The sequence below is a fragment of the Dipteris shenzhenensis genome, chromosome 15 (assembly GCF_047967505.1).
Source record: "Dipteris shenzhenensis isolate YYH24624 ecotype China chromosome 15, Dip_SZ_1.0, whole genome shotgun sequence".
Classification (NCBI taxonomy): Eukaryota; Viridiplantae; Streptophyta; class Polypodiopsida; order Gleicheniales; family Dipteridaceae; genus Dipteris; species Dipteris shenzhenensis.
The window spans coordinates 39,567,175-39,585,052 of NC_141610.1; the positions used below are offsets into that span (position 1 = coordinate 39,567,175).

General features: G+C 42.4%; 1 protein-coding gene across 1 annotated transcript; it reads left to right on the forward strand.

The window, feature by feature from the left end:
- Positions 1 to 14,625: 14,625 nt before the first annotated feature.
- On the forward strand, positions 14,626 to 17,022 carry LOC147893795 (uncharacterized). The gene has a single exon (XM_087386244.1). The coding sequence runs from the start codon at positions 14,741 to 14,743 to the stop codon at positions 16,679 to 16,681; it is 1,941 nt and encodes a 646-aa protein (XP_087242370.1). The 5' UTR covers positions 14,626 to 14,740; the 3' UTR covers positions 16,682 to 17,022.
- Positions 17,023 to 17,878: the final 856 nt, after the last annotated feature.

The window sequence follows — 17,878 nt, forward strand, 5'->3', positions numbered from 1 at the left end:
CCTTGACCTAGAAATTTGAGCTTGCCCTTATGGACTTTGGTATTGTACAACAAAACCAGGTCACCTTCCTTGTTGTCTGTGTCGTTGAGGTTTCTATCAAACCATGCCTTCCTTCTTTATTTTTCTATTGTCATGGCATGGTAAGCAACTAATCTAGTTTCTGTATGCTTCTCTAATTGGTAGAGTCTTTCTTTCAACGATGCATGATCTCCCATACGTTCTTGTACTGCTATGCGTAGACTAGGTATTACAAATTCCAGTGGGACCACAACTTCAAGGCCGTACACCAATTGAAAAGGTGTATTTCCTATACTCACCTTGAGTGTGGTTCTGTATGCCCATAAGGCTACATTTAGTTTCACTACCCAATCAGAACGCTTTGGTTCTACTACCTTGGTGAGGACAATACATAAAATTTTGTTGGTGGATTCGGCTTGTCCATTCCCTTGGGGATAGTAAGGTGTGCTCTTTTTATGGATCATCACCCATAAAGCTAGACAACAGTTCTTGGATGATCTCATTGACAAAATGTGTGCCTCTATCTGACACAATTTCAATGGGGCATCTAAATCGGGTGATCACATTCTCATACATGAACCTTGATGTGCTTCTGGCATCTACCTTTCTTACAGCTTTTAGCTCCAGCCCATTTGGTAAAGTAATCAATGGCCACAATGATGTAGCGTGCTTATGTTCCTTTTGCTACTGGATGGATGGGACCCACAAAATCAATCCCTCATTTTTCAAAGGGTTTTTGTGCAACGACTGTTGTTAGGGGATTGAAGTCTTTGTGTTGTGGTTTAGAAGTTCGTTGGCATACATCACACCTTTTGACATATTCATAGGCATATGACCAAAGTGTTGGCCACCAGTATCCTACGAGAAGGACTTTTCTTACTATTGCTTCCCTTTGGAAATGTCCACTTACAATGCCTTCGTGTGCTTCGATGAGGATTGGCACGATCTCATGTGGCATAGATAGTGTCAAAATTTCTTCACGCTATAGATCATTGCCAAGGCTTCTCTTTCTATTGTGGTGTAATTCACCTCCGCATCATTTAGCTGTCTGCTTGCAAAGTATACTGGATAGTCTTTGTTGTGTTTGCTAGGTTGACCTAGCACACTCCCTACTGCATAATTGGAACCGTCAGTATGTACATGAAAGTCTATATCCCAATTTGGTGCCACTAGAACAGGGGCTGTGATCAATCTCCACTTGTGGTTTTCGAATGCTTGTTTGCATTTGTCTGTCCATATGAAGTTGACTAGGAGCATATATAGCGGCCTTGCAATCATGGCATACCTCAGTATGAATCTTCTATAATATCTGGCATGTCCCATGAAGACTTGGATTCCCTTGGCATTTAGTGGGGGGAAAGTTCCATGATGATCTTTATTTTGTCCATGTGAGTTGCAATCCCATGTCAAGAGACTATGTGTCCCAAGACTACTCCGTGTGTGACCAAGAATTGGCATTTTAGAGGATTCCATACTCCCTGCAGGTTTTAAGGACTTCTTCAAGGCATTTCAAGTGATCCTTTTTTCCTAAGTGTACGCACAAGTCATCAAGGAAGACTTGTAGGAACTTGTTGAGAAATTCCTTGAAGGCGATTTACATTACCCTTTGAAATGTAGATGGGGCATTGCATAAGCCAAATGGCATGACTCTGAATGCAAAAATGCCCCATTTTGTGGCAAACATTGTCTTTCCCTAATCTTGAGGTACCATGTAGGCGGTTGTATCCGTTGAACCCATCCAAGAAGCTATACACTTTAGATCCTACTACCCTTTCTAAAACTGTTTCAATCAATGGTAGGGGATAATGAGCTCTAATTGTTGCTGCATTGATGTTCTTGAGATTCACACATATTCTGACCTTCTTGTTTTTTTAAGGCACAATCACAATTGGCGACGCCCAATCTGTATGCTCGATCTCATAACTGAAACCATCATCCAGTAATTTTTCTAGTTCTTCATAGACATGGGTTCCATACTTGGGATTTGTCATGTAAGGTCGAGATACCTTTGGTTTGGATCCTTCCCTTATTGGTATGGTATGTATTGTAGCTTCTATTAAATCTCTTTCATTTCTTTGTAGGACCAAGCCATGCAATCCCTATATTCCATTAGCAATGCTTTCAATTCTCTTTCTTCTTCTAGAGTGAGCTGTTCACTAATGTATACAGGCTTTTCTTCTTCTCTGTCCAAGGCAAGATTGAGTTTCCTTGTCTTGGCTGGTCCTTCATAAACTAGGGTGTCCTCGATATTCTCTGTTTCTTTAAGCTCTGATTCCTTAACTAGCCTAGGCATTGCTATTGTTGCTTCTCCTCTAGTGTAGTTTTTGAAGTAATCAGGAACTTCCCTTAGGCCTTCATGGCACTTTGAGGTGCTTGCTTGGCAGCTAGCTCCACTGGAAGATATTTGGTCCAATTCATCTGTGTTTCCTTATTCTTCTTTTTTGTTACTATTCACCATTTCACTTTCCATTCTCACATTGGGTTTGAACTTTCTAAGCTTTTTGCTTTGTGAGACCAGTGATGGATTTTCAATAGGAGTCGCACACCCAAAGAGTGGTTCTTCAGCCATACAAACACCTTCAAAGCCCTTTAGGATCCCATTTAAAATTTGGGGACTCATGTGCTTTTGTGGGCTTAGTTAAGTACAATCCAACCACTCTGGTCTACATTCTTTCAAATTGGTTGAAGTGCTCTATCTTGGCCTTTTGGCACTATACACCCTCCTTTTTTTTCGTGGACCGATTGCTATTGGATTATGCTGGAGGGTCGATCTTGGGGTATTCAATGGCCATGAGTGCCTATAGGATTGCCAAGTCATTGTCAAATACTTGGCCTTCCAAGGTTGCATTATCAGCTTTTGTTTCCATATCCCACTCTATGTCGGCACCATAGCCTTCTATTATGGACTCTTCAAGGCCACTATCCCATTCAATGCCTGTCATGAAGACTGGCATTTCCACTACTTCTAATTCATCGTCCCAGATTGGTGCTTCTAGTTGTATCATTTGTGCATCCACATCTGGCAACATTAGATGTGTTGTTTTATAATTATCTATTATAGCCAACATCAGTATCCAATTATTAATGTCACTTTGTGCATCCCCCTCTATGGGCTTTAGTGCATTGGTAGGTACAGGGGATGCATGACTGGTGGCTATAGTGGAAGAAGGGTCTTCAACATTTCTAGGAATAGTGGGTTTGATTTCCCATGTTCCTAGATTTATCTTGTTAGCAGTTTCTCTATTTTGGATAGTGATCCTATCGGTGCCCCAATCATGGAGTACCGATGCTTCCCGAAGCCATGGTCTTCCCAACAGTATCTGGTATGTTGTGGTGCCCTTGGGAAGATCCAAGATAGTAAACTGGAGAATGAATCTTACTCCAACAATTTTTGTTGACACATTGTCAACGATAATCAATGGCTTCATTTTTGTGTGGTCGGCTAGGCAGATCTTGAATGTGGCCTTCTACATTGGAGGTAGGCCCCATTCTTCATATGGCTCTCTTGCTAGATTGTTTACTCTGGCTCTATCGTCTACTATTGCCAGGTATTGACCAAAGGCTTTATGCTCCAGCGAGATGGTTACATTTTTTATGTCATCCCTACCACCGAATTTTACTGAAATTACCTTTTCATCTTCTTCAAGTGGGGGGAAGTATTGAGAAGATTCTATCCATCCCTTCAAACTTTCCCACATTGTAGGGCAATTTCTTAGTAAGGTCCCAATTGGCATTGTGACTAGGTAGCTTATCAAGCTTGCTAGTGCGGTGCCATCCAATTGGGGATGTTTTGCATGTTGCTCTATTACCCATTGGAAGTTGTTGGAATCAATCACTGTGTCAATGCTGGGTGCTGATGGTGCTCTGACCTCTACTGCTACCATCCTGTCTACCTCAAAGTTTTCTTGTTCTTGTCTCGTTCTTGTTTTACCCATTGCTTCAAGGCTTGGTGACATGTCTTTTTAGTTTCAGCATTGGGGTATGCTTCCTTGGCTCCTTGGGTGGCACTTTTCATGGATGTGCTAGGCATGGTCTCACTGTGAATGTGCTAGGCATGGTCTCACTATGTTGTGGGATTGGCATGACTTGTTTTTCCAAAGGGCTCTTTGCTTTTTGAGCGGAAAGGAGTTTTTGCCATGCCACTTCTTTTTGTTGTCTTGTTATGATCAAGACTGGCTGTGATGCCACACTTTTTGTTGCCACACTGTGATTTTCCACACTTATCATTCCCAAGGGTACATCAAGTTTTACTTCCGTAGTTGGTTGAGGCTTTATTCGTAGTGGGCAATCCATGCAAGAATGCCCAACTCCACATTCCCTGCACACAGGTTGGAATGAAATGGGGTTACCCTTGTGTGGGCATTTTGCTATGCGGTGGTTTTCTCCACAACCAAAACATTGATGGGTGTTCGATATGTGGTGGGCCTTACTCGATTAGCATACACCGGGATGAGTCCTTTGGAACCATCCATGTAGTACATAGGGTATTCTGTTTCATACTCATAGTGAGGTTCTATCTCTTCAGGTTGGAGTTGTTGCACCAAAACTACTGGAGCAAGATTAGGAGCCCGTGGGTATTGCGGGGGATTGGGATTCCTCATTAGTTGAGGCACTTGTGTTCTCATCGGGATTGGGTTGAGACATGGCACTTGTGCATTAGGTGCCAGTGTCGGTTGTCTGTACACTGGGATTGGCAGCTGTTGGTATTGTTGGGGCGGGGGTTGTGCTACCCTCATATTGTAGAAACAAGTATTTACATCATGTCCTACAACATTGCAAATGGGACACCATAACCATGGGGGTTGAGCCACTTCTGGTGGGTTTAGTCTATTCCTTAAGATTGGGCATTCATTGGCTGTATGGTTGGCCATATAGTGTGGGCACAAAACATTTTTTCTCCATGGATATTGTGGTGGCTGAGAGACATTCAACTTTTGCTCGATGGCTTGCATCATTTCATCTTTTACTCTTAGGGCCATGGCTTCCACTCTACCCTCGGTGGTGCGATCTTTGTGGGAAGTGCTTCCCTTCCTTAAATATTTCTTATCGTGTTGACTTGATTTATAGCCATCACTGTCGCTGTCAAAATCTGTCATGTCGTTCTCAATGTCAATTGCAGCTTCATGAGCGTCGTTGAAATGTGCATAGCTGTTGACTTTTTTCATGTCCTTGCGAATGGATTTTTTCAGGCCAGAGATGAACCATGCCATGAGGTACTTGTCGTCTGGACGGGGATCACACTTTGCTATTAATCTTTTCATTCTTCCTAAATATGTTTGGACATTTTCTTTCTTGCACATATCTATATTGCCTAGTTGTAATGCGGGGTCATCTTGCAGCCTTTTTGTTTGGAATCTTCTTTTGAACTGGTCAGATAGCACTGCCCATGTGGCTTTTTCCTCTACGAGAAGGTCGAGGTACCATTCCAAAGCCTCATTGGTTAGGGCCATCAGGAACCACGCAACTTTGGTTTCACTTGATTGGTCGCCTCTAGCACAACATGCTACGTCAAAGAGTTGAAGGAACCCGGTGGGGTCCCCCGTCCATTGTACTTTGGCATTTCCAATTTACCAAAGTGTCGTCTGCCATTGTTGTTGTTGTTGTTGCGGTTGGGTTTTTCTTCAAGGTGTTTAGAAGGATTTTGATCATCGCTACTTATTTCTTCTTCAATTGTTATGTCCTCCATGCTGCTTGTCTCGATAATGAGAGATTGAATTCTTGGAGAGCGTCGAGGGCTGAAGAAAGCTCGTGAAAGTATGCAGGGGCTAGTCTTCATCCAGATTAAAGGTGCATACACAATGCTTAAGTGTATCCTTTAAGTGAGTGCTTTTGACTTTGAAATTCGCAATTGATTTCGACCTTCATAGCTCAATAATGGCCAAAAATATGCAATCGATGAGTCGAAATCAGTGCCTACATAATGGCGACTATCGAGATTAAAAATGATGATGAAAAGACTTGAAAATTATCGTTTGAGATTGTATGTTGCGTGAGTGGAGCTTGGTGTCAGTTGGTGGGTGCAATTTGGTCTTCAAACGACAATGAGACGGGCTCCCAAAGGAGTGAAAATTGTTAGGGGGGTTAGAGATGCGTTAGTGTCGTAGGGACCGTCATGTTAAAAATGTGCCTAGGATTGGTCCATGTGAGTGGGAAAATGTGCCAGTGCAGACGGATGTCAATCGGAGATCATGGTGGAATCTTATAAGCGAAATAGTACGAAAAAGGGGCCCACACGAGGGTGCAAATTGATGAGTGTTATGGATGCCTAAATGGTGTGGGATTGGCTAGAAAAAGTTCCCATAGCTCAATGGTTCCATGTGTGAATTTATGGCTCAATATGGGTCCAATTCAGGTCCCAAATAAGCAAGTTATGGACCCTCAAAGTTAGGGGAATTTAGGAGCCCTTTGGTCTTTATGTCCAAGTGTGAATGGAATTTAAGTCTAGTTGAGGGGAAGTAACTGACACAACTCAATTGACCTAACTCACCCAATCCAGTTAATGTAACTAGTAGTTAGCCACTAACCTAACTAACAGTTAGCCACATTTAGTGCTTTTACTCTAACCTGGTCAGCTCAGCTCAGTTAGTTGAATTAACTCAGTTAGTCTACTAGCTTAACTGTAGTTATTACCTATGCTAAATTAACCTAAGGTAAGTCTAACCTAACCTAGGTTAGGACTAACTTAGGTTAGAAACTAAGGTTAGTTTAGGGTTAACTAGGGTTTTTTCTTTCTTTTTTTTAAAAAATGTGGCGATTGTGCTCCATGGGTAGGAAATTCAATTGGGTCAAAATCTCTATTTTTTGTCCTATTCAATTTTTAAATTTGCAAAAGTTTAAGGCCATGTAAGGGCAACTTATGAGGGCACACTTAGACATCAAAAGGCACTAGAAAGAAATATATTTTCACCTAGGATTAAAAATCTAGTGTCATTTTAAATCAAAGGGAAAAACTTAAAATTAATAGCCCATTTCCCTCAAAGGCTAGATTTGAACAGAGTATGATTACAAATTTTACATATTAATTGTCAAGTATTAACATCCATAAGCATTTTTCATCCATAAGGTGATCTTCTTGTGGTAAATTTTCATGTGCCAAAGACCTTGTTCTTTGATGAGAAAAACTTTTACATGTGGAGATGGAAACTATTACACGTGTGGAAAACATTGTTGTCCCAAAAAAAAATTATGTATTCTAGGAGACTTCTAGGAGATTTGGATCAAGTTGGCCATTACATGCTTGAATATGGCCCAATGATAGATGAAATCATGATTTACATATAGTTTTATAGCCCACTAGATTGATTAAGGGCCCTTGAATGATGAGTGTGTGCACTTTAGCTTGGACATATGAGCCTGGAGTGGATGTAGTGTTGATACATGAAGCTTATCTTTAACCTATTAACTAGGGACAAATAAAAAAAGAAGCAAGGACACGTGGCAGCTTGGAGGACAAGAGGATGCCACGTGTCCAAAATTTGTGGATCATACCTTGAAGAATTGGAAGCGTTAAGAATTGAATCATTCCTTTGGCAGACCCTTGCTTCCTTTTGCACCATAGTTTAGCTTGCTTCCTTCTTAAACCACCATGCCTTCGAAAGCTCCCCTCCCCCTTCTGCTTCAGCTTTTTACCGTGTTTTCTTGCTATGCCTTTCCCTTCACAATTCTCTGTATTGAGCTTCTATGATCCCCCCTTCTTCCGCTTCCTTAGGATTTCGATTGTCTCGGAGGTGTCTCTTGAGGATTTCGATCATCTCAGAGGTCGAAAAACCTTCTTTGCGCGCGGTGGAAGAAATTTTGTGATGGTTTTTCCTCCTCCAACAAATTCAAGGAGCCCAATCCCTACATCTTTCCCACTCTTAATAGTCTCTGCTCACCACCCAAAGTTTGCCCTTCGAGCTACCGTGCCCCCTCAAAAAGTCTGATTTGCTCGCCAATCCTTCTTTCAAAAGTGGCCAGGCTTACCTCGCTGCCCTCACCCATTCCGGCTTCTGTTTCAAGAACCACCATCTCTTTGCCAGATCCTCTGTCTACTTAGAGACTCATGGCATCTGAGAGCAAAGAGCAAAATCCATGAAGAAGGCATTCAACTGGTGGGATCTCACGTAATTTGGCAATGGAGCCATTATCAAGATGTCTTAATGACCCTGCTATTGAATTGATATTGCAAATCAATCATTTTCTATGTTTTTTCCTTTCACACCCCAAGTTAGTAGTCACCCAAATTATCCATCGTCCGTTTGATTCATTTGCTTTCTATGAACCACGAACTTGCAACCAAACAACATCACCAGAGACATGTCTGCTACAATATCGGACTACTTCCAAACATTTGTGTGTAGATATAAAGTTGGCTTGCTACTGATTGATGGCTCCCTATTGATCGACATTTACTTTTTGATTCATTGGGCTACCCTTGAACTTGGCAATGAGATAAAATGTATGCTTGCTTTGTCATGGCTTTCTGTTGTTCTCTTGTGGGCGATCTATGCCAGTAGCTGGGATTTGTTCTCTCTTTCTATCACTTTGACTATTGCGTAGTGCATTCCACTGGGACTTTGGACTATGGCACTAATTGGATTCCAATCTAAGGGACTATGGGGAACCCTTGAGTTTCAAGCTCGGACAGGGTTTGTGCTGCAAGAACGCGGTGTGATATGAGCACCCGCTCCCACCGCCCGAAGAATACGAGAGACCAGCAAGATGAATGATGCTGTGGTTGCTGCTGCTACTACTGTGGAGATGCTGGAAGAGTAAAGAAGAGAGAGAGAGAGAGAGGAAGTCAAGTGAATTGCGCCCAGCCAACCGCGAGCAGGTGGAGCGAGTTCGACAGTGTTTGGGAGGACGAGGGAGAGTGAATTGTGAGAGAGAGAGAGCACGCAGTTGTGAATGCAAGCAAAGAGTGCATGCATTTAGGAAGGCGAGGCAATAGAAAGCTAAAGAAAGAGAGGGAGAGGAAGAAGGGGAGAGGGGACGTTAAAAGCTTGCAAGGCCCCAAAAGTCATGGAAGGGTAGCTTATCGCCACATCCCAAAAAAAGAGATGCGATTGTGCTCTCTTCTTGGACTTTTCTTCCTCTTCTTCACCCCTTGCTTTCTTTTGCAGATCCTTGCTTCCTTTTGCAGATATATAAAATGAAAAGAAAAGTCTAAGTGGGAGCCATGTTTTATGGCATGTTTTCTTTTTCGATATGTCTGCAAAAAGGAATCCATTTGATTTTTGATTTAGTGTTGATTTCTCTAAAGTGTGACAAGAAACCTATGGAAAATTAAATGTATGTTGAAGTCTTTTACATCTGCAGCATAGCGCAGGTTGTGTACTAGTTGGCTATAAAGCCCTACAATGGCATGCCCTGATGGCTGGGGACTGTGAAAAGTTTCCTAAATGATTGATTTAAGGAGAATTGAGCTTTGTGAGGCCCAAAAAGGTCAATAGGTAACTTGATTTGCAACCTTGGCTATTGTGAAGGTAGTTCTTCACAACGATAATGCCTTGGCTTGTTATTTGAGGCACCTCAAAGATCCATGAAGTTCTTTCATGGTTTAAATGAATAATTATGCAATATACCTTAGCGAAGTCCCGTGTGAAAAAGGATTAATTATTCTGTTTTGCTTGTACACTTTGAGGCTATATTGCCTTGAAGTAACCTTCAAAGTTCTTAAAGAGCCTTGAAAAACCTTTTCAAGATTTGTGAGCTCTTGGAGGACCCATAGGATTTTCATGTTAATGCCTTTTTAGCCATTTAACTATTATCTCCTTAAAAAAATCAAAAGACACTCTCCAATCTCCCTAAAGCTTCATAAGCTTCATAAAATCTAGATTTCTTTGAATCCACTACATTTTCTTTATACATACCTATGTCAACCATGCATTTTAGTATAGATGGAATTGATTATTCAGGAGTTTTTACATGTGAGCCTTTACCTATACATCATTTAGTTTTTAAAGCAAAGAATAACAAAACCAAGCAAATAAATTGTAGCTCCCTCGTGGAGTACAGAATAAGAGAATCAAGAAAATAAATTATAATCAATTTCTAAAGCAAAGAAGTAAAGATCCTTAGTATGGATGCTCAAGCTTTTGAGAATTGGAATAAAAGGCCACGTTTGCAATCATATAGCAATACTTACGACATCATAGGGAGCTCTATGCATATCTAAATATTATCCCCAAACATATTTAGATGAAATACATATGAACAAATAGAAAATGGTCATGTAGACTTATAACAATGCCTATGTAAACATCAAGAGGTCACTACTTGAAAAGCCTATATATCATGTGCATTCAAGGTATATTATTGAAAACCCTTACTTGTAAGTCAAAAGGCTTCAAAGCGACCCCTCTTTCGAGATATACAAACTCACAATTTTTCAATTAAAAAACCATTTCTGCTATGCAGTTATATTCAATTTAAAAAAGAGTGAAATTTTTGCTATTGAAGAACCCCTTCTATTGAATTAACGTGCTATATGTAATACATATTATGAGTGACCCCCCCCCCCCTCGCCTTTCCCATGTATCCATAATAGGTACAAAAGATTGGGACTTTCTAGTCTAGAGCCGGCCCCATTTCAAGTCTGCATTACAAAATCAAAGAGAATTCAACCGATAGGCATCATACATAATCAAGTGATTCATAGGCAAGGAACGGTGTTCTGTATCAATTTCATGGTTCTTCATATGGAGGAAGAAGATGTGTGGTACCATAAAATGCTATTGGGTAGGCCATGGTTCAAATCCACTAGAGTAAAGCATCGTTGGGGTTCCTCAATGATTTTCTTATGTAAGTGTCATTTTGAAAAGAAATTCTCGTGAATTATCTAATGAAAATCCCCTTCTAATAAATGCATGTAGTGGACCCCTCACGAAAATGAGCTACAAAGTTTTAAACAACGTATGAAATGCATGTGTGCGCACTCCACACACACACACACACACACACATTTTTTTTAGTAAAAGCGTGCACGCACGCACACACACATGCATGCATGTGCGCATGAGAGAAAGAGAGAGAGAGAAAGAGAGAGAGACAGAGAGACAGAGACAGAGAGAGAGCGAGAGAGAGAGAGGGAGGGAGGGAGGGAGGGAGGGGGGAGGGAGGAAGGGAGGGAGGGAGAGAGAGAGGGAGGGAGGGAGGGAGGGATGGGGAGAGAGAGAGAGAGAGAGAGAGAGAGAGAGAGAGAGAGAGAGAGAGAGAGAGAGAGAGAGAGAGAGAGAGAGAGAGAGAGAGAGAGGTAACAATTTAAGGAGAAACTTAAATTTTCACCATGTCATCAACCAATTGATTCAATTTGTACCACATGCAATGCTTCAAGGGGGGAACAAGAGCGAATTTTCTATATTTATGAAAACGTTGATTAAGAACAACATCCAAGTTGTACTTGTCATATTATACATGGCACCATGTGATGTTGATTGTAATTGTGGGCTGTGATTTCAGAGGATAGTGATTTTCTAGATGCTTTTGAGATGGACTAAGTGGGATAGCATTATGTACGGTTTTGGGAGTACATCAATTGAAGGATTGAAGATTATACTGCACTTTTAGGGAAAGCAAACTATGCAATAAAAGTATTTCATTAAAGTATCATGCCTATGACAAGGTCTTGTTTGTAGCCTTAATATTTATGTCTCATCTTATTAGGATTGTTCACATTCTTTGAGGATCCTAAGTGAATAGTGATTTTCTAGATGCTTTTGAGATGGACTAAGTGGGATAGCATTATGTACGGTTTTGGGAGTACATCAATTGAAGGATTGAAGATTATACTGCGCTTTTAGGGAAAGCAAACTATGCAATAAAAGTATTTCATTAAAGTATCATGCCTATGACAAGGTCTTGTTTGTAGCCTTAATATTTATGTCTCATCTTATTAGGATTGTTCACATTCTTTGAGGATCCTAAGTGAATGGACTTAGTTAGGCCTTGGATTTTATTTAGAACCGATTGAACATCATCTAAGTTGCACGATGTGCTTACAAAAAGAATAACTCTTAGACGTTGTATGTTGAATTATCATTAAGAGCATCATTTGAAAGATTAGAGTCATATAGCCAATATCATGTAGTAAAGAAATAGCCAAACCAATAAGAAAAGACTACGTTGAATTATCAAGAAGAGAATAATTTGAGATGTTATAGTCATATAGGCCAATATCACATGGTAAAGAAATAGCATGTTGTTGATGAGATCCTTAAAAAGTATTTTCATAACAAATATTTGGAAAAGGAAAAGAGCTATTAGTTTAATGGCTTTTTATAAGAGTTTAAAATTTCCTTGCCTTTTAATTATCGGGAATCTTATGCAAACCTGTAGCACTAATCTCAAAATGTCATATCAAGTCATTAGAGCTCGACGTGGAGCTATAAGAGCTCCCCCACCTCCATCAAATTAAGGGAATGCCACGTGGAGCTATAAGAGTTCCCTTGTGCATTACAGTAGGGGAGATAACAGGTGGTCACATTCAATGAGAAAAGGCTTCATTGAAACTTGCCAAATGCACTTGTCCCTAGTTGGTTCATCTCTATGTGCCCAGCCCCCCGTCCCCCTTGACCGCCTCACACACGCATGCACGTGCACATAGGTGCATTTTTTTGTGCAATCACAAGATATATGTGCACATGCTTTAGCTATACTTTTTTAGGTGGCACACAAGGTTACGCATAGCATACACAATGTTGCTCTATGATCAATACTTGTGATGATGATGTTTGAATCCATCTTTTGCTCTTTCTTTGGAAGAGGTAATAGCAGCTAGGAGTCTCATTTGCTCACTTTGTCAATCTAAAAGATGGCCTTTTTATAGCAAAAATGGCCTTTAGTCAAATGGAAAATAGTTAGCCTTGAAAGTGCATGTGTATGGCTTGCATGTGAACATGGTTGACTAGCAATCAAAGAGGTTCATGCATGTATTCCATTGTGGGCTCTGGTGTCCCATCAAAACGTGGGCCCTTAAATGCATTTTTGAATGACTAAGATCGACAAACCCTAAGGGGATTTTCACAAGAGAGTATATGTGGATGTCTAAATTTCAAGGATGGTAGCGTGTGAGAACTTATAAGGGGCATATGTAAGCATCAAAACAGGGTTGGTACGAGAACTTATAAGGGGAATATGTAAGCATCAAAACAGGGTTGGTAGGAGGAAACGTATCTTGCTAAACGAGAGAGGGAGAATAAGATGATGTGGGGTTACATCTAGCAAGTAGGGTAATAGAGCCAAACCAAATGATCTCCTTTGCCAATGATGCATAGAGGCCATATAGGAAAATACAATTGAAGGTCAACTATTGCATCAAGTTGAAGGTTAGCTAGGTGCAATTGAAATAATCTAGGATGGATTGCTATCAAGTGCCACTAATGGCTATTTGCATCCTAGTTAGCTAGTTGCATCATGGATTGCTACCAAGTGCGACTAACGGCTTTGAAGCCATTTCTTAGGGCATATGGAGGTTATAAGGCTAGATAAGGCCCAGTACAGCCCAAAGATGGCACTTGACGTAGCCCAATCTAGTTTTTAAAATCTTGTTGGTAGGTGGAACTCTCAGTGGCAAAGTAGATTGGTGCACAGTTGGATACCCAAACTTAGACACCCACTCATCAACTAATCAAAGTCAAGTAGAGTTTCAGCCCTTACACTTAAAATTGTTAACAATGCACTAACACAAACTTTAAAAAGGATCTTTATGCTTGGACGGTGTGTAAACATCCAACTCCTAAATTCTTGTTGGACATCTTACTACCCAACTCAAGGGGAGCTACAAAACCGAACTAAAGTTGCAGGCAGGGTGACATGAGGGAAATGCCGATGAAAGGCACTTCCCGAAAATCAAGGGGCCATCGACCGCCACCTTGACTTTTGAGAAATGCCTCACGTGGGCATTTCTTGAGAGTCAAGGTCCTGGGGATTGACCTCAATTGCGATAGGAGACAGATTCTTTAGGCTACCAACTCAAGGATTTTCGGGTTCCGAGCCAACTTCGAGGATCAATGGTGGTGACCTAACGAAGGAGGGAGACTGCTTGCTTGTGATGATGCAAATTCCGAAGAGGGAAAGCGTACCCAATCCGAAGGTTGGGAATAAGTTCCAGCCACAACGAGACCTTACCTTGATAGGGTAGGGAAGGTCACAATTGGGAAGTGGGTAAGCGATCGGCTCTTGTCTCAGTCGGGAGCCTACTGCTCTGACGACGACTGATGGGTCTTCTCGACCGTCAAGGTCAAGGTCAAGGTGAAGGAGTGAGGACGGGTCTTCATTCTGCGGGTGATAAAATGACGCTATTTGCACCGATGAGGACAGGTCTTCATTCTGTGGTCTTCTCGGCCGTCAAGGTCAAGGTCAAGGTCAAGTTGAAGGAGTGAGGACGGGTCTTCATTCTGCGGGTGATAAAATGATGCTATTTGTGATGATGAGGACGGGTGTTTGTTCTGTGCCTTCCGACGACGAGCCAGAGGTGAGACAGGTTCTTGGTACCGAGGAGGAGGTGAGTGTAGCCTGGCATGAACCCAGGTGGGGGGGTCAACCAAACACCCTTGGGACGTGGAACCACAGTTGGCAAAGGCATGTGGTCTGCCTTTGAAACATTCTTCTTCTTCTCCGTAACAAAAGCTTTCCCTCGCCATAGCCAGCCATCACTCGTTCCTCTTCTTGCCCATCCAAGCTCCATCTCCATCGCTCCCCTCCCCAATGCCCCCCCCCTCAGCTTCTCTCCCTCCCTCCTTGCATGGCGAAAATTGAAGAATCCTTGGCTGTCCCTGTCCAGCTTACCGATTCCCTCCGCCGCCTCGCCACTGAGGCTGATTCTTACCGCCAGGAGTGCGCCGAGCTCAAGGCCAAGGCTGAATCCATCGCCCACCTCCTTCGATCCGTTGCTCGCTTCTCCTCTGATGGCCTCTACCGTCGCCCCATGCGTCGCATCATGCAGGAGCTCGAAAAATCCCTCGGTAAGGCCTTGATCCTCGTCCGAAAGTGCAAGCGCAATGGCGTGATCAAGAGGGTCATCACTATCACATCGGCCAACGACTTCAAGCGAGCAAACGGCCTGCTTGACAACGCAATTGCGGACATTACCTGGCTCCTCAGCATATCGGGAAGTGGAGGGAACAGAGTGGAGCTCAATGGATTGCCGCCCATTGCCTCGTCGGAACCGATGATGAGCCTCTTTTGGGAGCAGATTGCGCTTCTGCAACGTGGGACAGACGAGGAAACGGAGGAGGCCGCGAATTCATTAGGTCTGCTTGCGCGAGACAACGATAAATTTGCGAGAATTATAGTGGAAGAAGGCGCTGTGGCGCCCATGCTCAACGTGCTAACGGATGGAACCCCAAAAGCAAGGGAGGCTGCAGCCAGGGCACTCGGTCACATGGCCAAGGATGCAGACGTTGTCAAACAGATGATCGAGGATGGAATTGCTCCTGTATTTGTGAAGGTCCTCGTTAGCGCGCCCATGAAAGTTCAGGCAGCTGTTGCTTGTACCTTAGCAAATGTATTGACTTTGTATCCAGCAGCACAAGATCTTTTCCTAGAGCACCTGGCCATCCGGCCACTGGTTGGGCTTCTTGGCGAGTTCCTCGAAGAACCCGGAAAGGTGCTGCCGGTTGTCACCATGCACACGCTCGTGACGAGTATGACAGCTCGTAAGGCTGGTGTTTATGCTCCCGGAGTACATCAGCGGTCTCAGAATACAGGCCAGTTAAACCCAACCACAGAGCATAAGACACCTCTGGGCCACAGCCCGCTGAAACCAGGCAGTGCGACTGGAACTAAAGAACCTGCTGAAAAGAGGAATACCGCTGTGGCTGTTAAGCCGAAATCTGTAAGTATAGATTATGGACGGGGACTCACTCAAAGGGAAATCAATCGGAGGGAGAGGGAACTTGAGGATCCAGAATTGAAGGCAGAACTCAAAGCAGAGGTGGCTCGTGTTCTGTGGATGCTGGCAAAAGATAATCCCAAAACCAGCAAAAGTTTAACTGAGACTAAAGCTCTTCTGTGCTTTGCTACGTTGATGGAAAAAGGAAAGGGAGCCGTGCAACTCAATTCTGTCAAGGCTGTGATGGAAATTGCTGTTGTGGCTGAAACCGATGTTGATATGCGAAGGGCAGCTTTTAAGATGACCTCCCCAGCTGCCAGGGCCGTTGTGGAGCAGCTTTTACGGCTTGTTGAAGAAGGGGAGCCTGAACTTCAGGTGTCTTGCATTAAAGCCATCGGTTGCTTGTCTCGGACTTTTCCTGCCAGGGAAACGAGGGTAGTAAAACCCCTTGTCAAAGAGCTTGAAGGCATAGATACTGTGGCTGCTGCAGAGGCAGTAATGGCTTTAGAAAAATTTGCATGTAGTGATAATTTTTTGCACACGGAACACTCTCGGGCAATTATTGAAGCTTCAGGTGCCACTCACCTGGTGCAAATGATTTATTTTGGGAAGGGTCAGGCTCAGATTTCGGCAGTGACTCTCATGTGCTATCTTGCCCTACATGCTGGAGACAGTGAAGTGCTTGCCAAAGCAGAGCCTCTGCCAGCATTAAGAGGGTTTGCAAAGAATGCCTCTTTGGCTCAGCGCCCCTTATTGGAAAAGTTATTGACACAATCTATAACCCATTTAGAGATCTTCCAGGCCAAAAGCGTCAGAAATCATTATAATCATGACTATGATAAGCATTTTTAGCTCTTTTTATCTGGAGGATCTTTATCGACGTGGAGAAAGGAGAAAATTGGACCTTGTTGTGTCATATGCTGTCTGCCTTGGTGAAGCCAAAGCAGGTTGCCATTGTGAAGCACTCTTATCCCTTAAGAAGACAATTAGACTTTCTTGTGCTGTTTCGTGCACACCCTGGTGAAGCCAAAGCAGGTTGCCATTGTGAAGCACGCCAAAGGTGTTGAATTGTTTGGGGTTCTTGTCCGTCAGGTTGTAAGTTGTTTCATTTGTGCAGATGTATGCAGCAGAAAGCATAGACTCGTTGATTGTTGATTATAGAGAGATGATGTGGAATTTGTGCTATTATCACTTCAAAGATTTAAATTTTTTCTTCATTAATCAAAAGTTCTGTTTTTTACTGGTATACACTTCATTATAGGTACACCCTAGTCTATAGAGCTTGCGAGTTGTGGAGAAAAATATAAGCACATCTATCAAAGATTATTTTTGGAAGACTTTTAATTTTGATGGTCTCTGGTTGTGGATAGGGGAACGATTCAACTTTTACTTTCACTCTGAGATATCCTTAGGAGTTCTGCCTAGAGAAGGTGGTACAATTAGCTACCTTAATTGGTTTACACCTATCCTTGGAATTGCTGAGGTCTGCCATCCACTTATTCTGTTACCCATTGCTAAATCAGTGCAGCTGAATGGTGGGGTAGAAACATGCCCTGCCCACATTTGGAAAGTGACCAATTCTGCATTGTCAATCTTGCTGGTCTGCAGATTTTCTCTGATTTTCTACTTATTTAAGTCCAATTTAAAGGGAGGCTATGATAAGTATAGATTGCGCTATGCAAAGACCCAGCCCTATGTGCCATGTATATAACTTATTCTCTCTTTGTTAATGCGAAGCTGCACATTGTAGATTATCTTTCTCTCTCATGTCGGTGTGTGTGTGTGCGCTTTGTGTAGCTCACCTCCTCTTCCTGATTCTCTAACAAAAGTGCAAGTGTGTGGTTAAAAAGCAGTTCACGTGCTTGTTACGTTGAGTCCTTTTGTTTAAAAAGAGCACAAACCTCATTTGCATGAGAAGCCAAGGGGAGGATGCATTACATCTTTTGGTTTTTACTTTCAACAAGGAAAACTGGAAAATTAAAATCAGAACACACAAGTTTACTTTTTGAGGTTTAAGTCAATAAATAACTTAATCGTTACTCTTGCTAT